The sequence below is a fragment of the Musca vetustissima genome, unplaced genomic scaffold (assembly GCF_032173495.1).
Source record: "Musca vetustissima isolate MV318-11 ecotype Yass unplaced genomic scaffold, APGP_CSIRO_Mvet_v1 utg61639, whole genome shotgun sequence".
Classification (NCBI taxonomy): Eukaryota; Metazoa; Arthropoda; class Insecta; order Diptera; family Muscidae; genus Musca; species Musca vetustissima.
The window spans coordinates 34,159-42,044 of NW_026882718.1; the positions used below are offsets into that span (position 1 = coordinate 34,159).

The window sequence follows — 7,886 nt, forward strand, 5'->3', positions numbered from 1 at the left end:
CTGGGCACCTATTACCTGTAAATGAAAAATCACACAAAATTGGATTTTTTAAAAAAACGTAAATTTTTCTTTCATAGTGGCTGCTGGTTTCTAAAGAAAATTATAGCATACTTTTAGGTCAACACACAGTCTGTATGTAGTCCGATTATTAAATTGATAGATGATAGTTTTTAACTCAGCGAAAACTTAACCGATTTTTATACATTTTGCATAAATGGTTTGTGGGAATTCTAAAGTTTTATTAAATATTAACGATGCATATAAAAATATATGTTATATATGTGATATATATAAGATAGCATTATATTTAAAATATCGATTTTTTTCGTTAAATGTAAACAAAACCGTATATTTGATTTGAGCATCCTGTATAGTATGAATTTCTTAAACCAAATTTCAATAGTTTATGGTTGTCCTTCACCCAATACCAATTGTACTAAATTTGGTATAGTAAAGTACTGCACGTAAATTTTTGGTATATTCCCACAGTTAAAGGGCGATTTTTTTGCCTCAATATTAAATGTTATAACGTTAGTACCATTGCGTAAATCTATTATTTACAGAAAATCAATTGCGAACCCCTTTAGTACTAAATTTTATTAAAACTTGGATTTTCATTTATTTGGCATACCACAGAGGAGTTTGTGTACAATTTCTTAATCTGGTTGTAAGACGTTCACCCGTATAGTCCAACAAACATTCGGCACCATTATTTTCGAATGATTCTTCACTTATGGCATAATCCGGATTGATGGCCACACGAAGGATGTACGTGCGATGTATGGGTAAATTTGTAACATCAACCCATTGGCAATCGAGTTGAGCGTTATAGGTGTCCGAACAACCCACCGAAATGCCTATTTAAAAAAAAAAAAAACAAAATAATTATATCAAATTGTAAGTAATCCACTAAACCTACCTTGTTCCCGATTTCCACACGTATGTTTGGGACGTATGCCCGGCCGACATGAGGTGTCCATCAGACAAAATGATGCCTTATGGCCCTGAGCCATTTTCCTATAGTTCAAATCATAGATGTCAAAACTTGCAAATGCCTCCATACTGTGATAATGATTGTGACACTGATGCCACTGCCATTGATCATAATTGGCATAAGGACTAAAATCTGCACCGCCCACATTTTCTGCCTTCGTTTCGAATCGCAACAGTTTCCTCAGAGCTCCCGGCTGGGTTCGTACAATTTCATAGGCATCTCTCGATAAACAATTCTCTTCCATGGCACATGTCAAACGTGACAATGGTTGTGTATCCAAATAGGCATTTCTTTGTATTTCTGGAACACCCAATTGCAAATCGGGTACCCGATCAATACACCTAACCACAGCCACATTTGGATTGGTGGCATTACATATTTTCGGATATGTTGTTTCACGATAACAATCACGTAAAAGCTTTTCACTGCCACGACACAGAGTACCTACAATACCCCACGGATGGGTTGTACTGTTACCGAATTGCTGGGTTTGATTTGTAGCTGCCGCATAACCCATATTCAGTTGGCGGCAGACAACATTCGCCTCACGAAAACTCCAATGGGTGGCACACACAGTACCCCATGTACGACCAAAATCGGTGCTAATTTCAACGCGACCTTCTCTTATATTCGATGCAGGTTTGTGATTCCTTGGCGAATTGTTGAGGCGTACCCGCATATTACGAAAATTCGTTTGAATCATTTGTCGCTCTCTCCGCAAATCGGCTATGTTGATAAAGGAAGAAAGAATTTCAAGGATGTTAGCTCATATTATAACCTTTACAGGCTGTTACACTGAGGTCTTTCCTTACAATTGATTTCGGTGAAACCGAGCAGTATCAATAGTGCTAAGAGCAACATTTCCTGTATTTCCCAAAAAGTTTAACTAAACTTGAAGTTGTTCGAAACACGCGCTTATATTGAATATTGAATTACTTCCCAGATTCGGTTTTTGTTTGAATTCTCAATGAAACATACAGCTGTAGTCATCCATTGTGAAAGGTAGGTCAATAATTTGGGACACATAAAAACATGTTGCATTTTGAATAGCAAAATATATGTGTATGAATAAACTCAGTTAAGTTCTGTCGGGCTGTACTTTTTATACGCCCCATCATGGGGTGGATATTATTCAAATTTCTGAGGGTTATTACCCAAAAATCGATCGATATTCATAATTTGTGGACGCCAATTTCCTTACTTACTTAGCTGGCTTGTGGCTGAACTTTCGTTCCATAAGCAGAGCTTAAAAAAGATTTCCAGGCACGTCAGTCTTTTGCGCAGTTTTTCTAATTTGAAAGATCATATTCGGCAATGTTGTCTTTTACTTGATCTTTCCATCTTATTCGTGGCCTTTCCCTTCTGCGTGAAGAATCAGCTGGTTCGCTATTATATGCCTTTTGGGCTGGGGCATCGTCATCCAATTCTTACAACATGACCTAGCCAACGTAGTCGCTAGTACCCATGCTTTAGATCAATGTAACAGCACAGGTAGTATTAGCGTCTTGTAGAGTGTGAGTTTAGTCTGCCGGGAGAAGGCCTTGCTTTTGAGTTGCTTACTCAGACCATAGTAGCATCTGTTGGCCAACACTATCCTCCGAATTTCAAAACTTATGTCATTAGTTTTATTTATGGTTGTACCAAGGTATACAAAGTCTTTGACTACCTCGAAGCTGTAGTTCTCAAGTTCCACAGTTGGCCCGAGTCTACTGGACGTCTTGCGATACAATCAGCTTGGTCTTCTCGCTGTTTACTGCCAGACCCACTTTGGCAGACTCCTCAATTTGTTCAATGGTGGCTGTTATTGCTCTCAATGTTCGACCCATTATGTCGATGTCATCAGCGTAGCCGAGTAACATGTGTTGTTTGGTGTACATAGTGCCATTTCAGTTCACCTTTGCCTCTCGTATGACCTTTTCCAGCAGGATGTTAAAAAGGTCACACGACAAACTGTCACCTTGTCTAAATCCTCGTTCGGTATTAAAGAGCTCCGACTTTAACTGCTGACCTTGTGTCACTTAGAGTTAACCAATATAGCCGTATTAATTTAGCAGCTAAACGCCGACATGACTTTAAACACCTCTGAACGGATAGGGTTGTCGAATGCGGCTTTATAGTCGACGAATAGGTGGAATGTGTCGATTTGGTTTTCGTGGTTTTTTTCCACGATGTGATGCAGAGTGAAAATCTGGTCAATGGTGGACTTGCCTGCTCTGAAGCCGCATTGGTATGGTCCAATAATGTCATTGACAATTGGCTTTAGTCGTTCAGACAGCACGCTGGATAGCACTTTATATACGATGGAAGGATATAGTTGGCACATATCGTCTTGTCTCCTTTTTTGTGAACGGGACACAGGATGCTGAGGCTCCAATCATTGGGCATGCATTCCTCTACCCAATTGTACTAATCAGCTGATGCATGCTCCTTACCAGCATCTGACCACCAGTCTTGAACAGATCGGTTGGTAACCGATCGGCTCCTGCTGCTTTATTATTCTTCAGCCGATTGTTTGCTATTCTGACCTCTTCTTGGCTAGGTGGTATACACTATACCATTATATTTTATTGGTTCTGGGGAATCCGCTTCACCGCTACTATTTGATACTAGAAGTTTTTCAAAATGCTCCTTACAGATCCTCAGCACGCTGTCTGTGTCTGTCACCAGTTTTCCTTCTTCATCTCTACCTTAGGATGTGCCTGCCTTTGGTTTGGTGTTTTACTCGTTGGTAAAATTTCCGGTCTTCATTCTTTGTTGCTTTTGCTGTAGTTTGTAGGGAGTGGGAAATTCTTTGCCATTGTGCTTCTATACTATTATAGGGACACGAAGTGTTTTGGTCAACCAGGTGGGTAAGCTGAGCGGAGTAGGCCCCTGCTACATGTTGTGTTTGCAGCTTTTCGAGTCGAGTTTCTGTTTTACATTAGATCGCACCTTTTCTGTTACATTAAGACGGGTGCGAACCTTGACTGCCACAAGGTAATATTCGCTCCACGTATCGATCGAGCGTTTAAAACACTGTACGAATGCCTTCCGTCTACCACAACATGGTCAATTTGATTTCTCGTAGCTTGATCAGAAGTAATCCAGGTGGCTTTGTGTATACCGAGTTGCTTGAAACTTTTGCTGCTAACTACCATGTTTTTTGCTGCCGCGACGTCAATTCGAATGTTTCTGAGTTTTCCGACGGTGGGACCAAAAATATTTTCCCTTCTGGTTTTTGCATTAAAATCTCCTAGCATAATTTTAATGTCATGGCCAGGGCAGCGGTCATATGCAGTTTCTAGGCGCTCGTAAACATTTCTTTGGTCTGTTCATCTTTGTCTTCTGTTGGAGCATGGGCGCAAATAAGAGTGATTTAAAAGAACTTCGCTTTTATACGGATTATAGCAATTCGTTCATCTACTAGAGTGAATCTGGAGACGAGTTCTTTTATTCTCCTGTTAACCATAAATCTGCAGCCAAATTTATGTCTCGTTTCATGGCAGCCATAATACAGTGCGTAATCATCTGATTTACTTACGCCAGTCCCTTTCGAAAAGCGAAAACTGCGCCTGTTCTGTACAACGTGCGCACATTACAAGTGCAGATTTGCAGATCGTGGTCCTTTATACGTTTGCGGGGGTCGTTAACATTTTTCTTTTTCTTAGATTTTGTATAGTAGTTTTTGTTTTCCTAGTGTGGGCAACTAACCCGACGCCTCAACCCATTTTTTTATAGTTCTTATGGGTGAACTCGCGGCACATATCAGCTCACTATTTCGGCAAGGTCAGTGTCCGCGGGAAGGTCAGTGTCCACAATTGAGATGAAAGAGGGTGTAAAATAAGCCTGGACTTCGCCATGTTAAAGCCAATCAGAGCCGTTGCTTGGTATATATCATCCACTACGCCATCAATCAATCATCTATCAATTTAAAAAGTCCGACCTAAAAGTATGCTATAATTTTCTTTACATACCAACCAGAGCTGAAAAATTGCCGCTTTTAAAAAATCGATTTTTGTGTGTGTTTTTTCATCTTCAGGTAATAGGCGCCCAGAACCGAACAGAAAGTATATTTTAGTACATCGTTGAATTCAAATGCCAATAACTTAGGGACTACTTTTCCGATATTTAAAAATTGTAAACAAATGGTTTGAGAAAAAATTTAAGTATTATTCCATATTGGCAATACATATAAAAACTTATGTTATATAAGAGAAAATTAGCAATATTTGAAAGTATAAGGATATTTTAAATATCGACTATTTTTTGTATAATGTAAACAAAAAAGACACTAGATTTGTTTGATTTATACGAAATATGGCATAACATAACACATTGAATTGAGTCTAGAATGACGTATCCTTATCATTATCGGCCCCGTTTTTATACTCTCAACTTTATGGTTAATGAAATATTGGTGTAAACCCCATGTTTCTTTAGACCAAATCCAATTTGCTCGTCCGTCTGTTTGACTGGTAGAGGTGTATGATAACACTCGAAGGGAGAACCGATTTCATCCAAATTTTGCACATTGTAATATGTTTATCTTACATAAATCATGTTAAAATATGGTACTTGGTCCTCTCCTTCTGGTACCTCCCCCACAAGGGTCAACACTTTACAAACCTGCAAATTTATTTTAAAGTGCTTTAGTGAATAATAAACCTATTTTAAATCCGAATATGGTGTCTTTAGGACAACATCTTCTAGTACCTCTCCACAGATGATCAACTCTCTGATAAAAAACATATATCTTCTTTCAACGAATAATAACACCTGTGCATTTGTCCGTATACCTACGCAAACCATACGCTGAGGGTACATACCGGTCGGCAACGCCGACTGACTTTTATTTATCCATATTATATTTATATAAAAGAACAACAACACGTAGATGTATTTTAATATTTATTTATTTTTATTTCTTCATTCTTTGTATTATTATTTTTTAATTATTACAATAATTCATTTTTGTTTTTTACTTTTTTATATTGTATTTTGTTGCATCATTACTTTCCATATATTTTATATTTATTGTTTTAAAAAATACATAAACTATTTGTTTCTTTTATTATAATATATTTTTTGCATACATATGTATGTATCTCTGCAATAGAATGTTGTGTTATCTAATTTTTTAATATATTTCATTAAGGTTTACTAAATAAACATAATGAAAACTAAAAATGTATCATTAAATAAATTTAATGAACATTAAATATTAACACAGAAATTTAAAAAAAAATTAGAATTAAAATAATTTTAACTTTAAATATTGTCATAGAACACTGTAAATTATAAAAAAAATAATTTGTTATTCTAATTTTCAAAATCATTTAACATCATATTCTCACTGTGAGCATTGGATGTCATTTTTTAATATTTTTTGTTATTCTAAATTATATCTTCAATGTGAATGATTATAATTTCCTCTTTTATTCATTTTTTATTTAATTTTCTTTCTTATTTAGTTTAATTCTTTATACTCTAATAAATTTTAATACACATAGATTTATAATAAGAAGCAGGGTCCGAAAAATATAGCCACCATAATGTTTGTTTACAATCATCAACTGTATGTGTTTTGAAATATGTATTAATCAATTAAGAAAAATAATAATAATATAATTTAATTTAATTAATATAATTTTTGCTCTCATAACTTAAAAATAACTCTCATAACTTTGTCCGATTTCTTATTCAATTTACACTAGAGACCAGAATTTTTCCATTATTTGCTTTGTTTTGCATGTGAGTGGATTGATTGAAATCGGTTCATTTATATGTAGATCAAACAATACACAGATGATTGCCCAACCACTGGTTATTGTACACATAACATCAAATACATTAGAAAGAGGCGTTTCTTAAGCTTTGTATAAATATTCAAGTAGGTTACTAAAAAAATCGTTGAAACATATCTTGTATAATACACACAAAGTGCTCTAGACTATCATATATTCGGCTCAGTCCAACTTTTCTCCATTGGATGTAACTATTTACCTCTATTAACTTTTAACTCCTTACTCTATTAACACAAATAAGGTAAACAGAATACATTTTTCTTTATTGTAGAAATTACCGATACTCAAATCTTCAAAATATCGAAAATGAGACGGGATCTATTTATGTAAAACCGTGGTCCTATATTGAACATTTTATAGCCTCCAAGAGCTCAAACTGACAATTCGTTTGAAAAATCAGGCTAAAAAATCATAGATCATGTAAAATCATAGACTTATATATGCACGTTTTCTGCAATGAATACAAAATTCCAATTAGTTTGAAAATGGAACTAAACTCTTCAACATGCCTAAAATGGCCGTTAATATAGGGACTATTTCTACAAGGATGTTTTTCAACCTACAAGATAGTGAATTTTAAAGTTTACGCCCTCCTCGATTAGAATATGTGAACAAATCCTATTACAATACCGAAAATGGGGCGGGATCGTTAAATTGGCACTATCTCAACTCGTGGACCTAGATTCAAAATATTCTACAGAGATGTTTATTACCCTCCGACAACCAGGAATGGCAAATTACAAACACTTCGATTGGATGCGACAAAAACCTTTAGCATATTGAATATTGTGTTCATTAATCGTCCGTCTATGTATTTTTGTGAATAAATTACAGGTCGCATTTATGATCCATTTTGGATGAAATTTGGCACAGTTCACTTATTTGGCCCAAGGACGAAGCCTATTGAAATTGGAGAAAATCGGTTCAGTTTTAGATATAGCTCCCATATATAGTTTCGTCCGATTTTTGGTGAATGATACACAAAACTCCCAATATTAGTCCGATTTAAACAAAATTTCGCACAGAGTACTGATTAGATCCAGATTGATGTCTGCGAAGACACATTTAATTTCGCCCGATTCCATCTCAATAATTCTCCAATGATTCTA

General features: G+C 35.8%; 1 protein-coding gene across 1 annotated transcript; it reads right to left on the bottom strand.

Annotated features, from left to right (window-relative positions):
* Positions 1–618: 618 nt before the first annotated feature.
* Positions 619–1,697, bottom strand: LOC133329386 (lysyl oxidase homolog 4-like). The gene is made up of 2 exons (XM_061537860.1): positions 920–1,697; positions 619–857 (listed from the first exon to the last, which is right to left on the bottom strand). The coding sequence occupies exons 1-2, from the start codon at positions 1,695–1,697 to the stop codon at positions 619–621; spliced, it is 1,017 nt and encodes a 338-aa protein (XP_061393844.1).
* Positions 1,698–7,886: the final 6,189 nt, after the last annotated feature.

Coding starts and splice junctions, on each gene's coding strand:
- LOC133329386 (XM_061537860.1), bottom strand. CDS start 1,697: ATGATTCAAACGAATTTTCGTAATATGCGGGTACGCCTCAACAATTCG. Junction 858..919: donor GTGTGGAAATCGGGAACAAG/GTAGGTTTAGTG, acceptor TTTTTTAAATAG/GCATTTCGGTGGGTTGTTCG.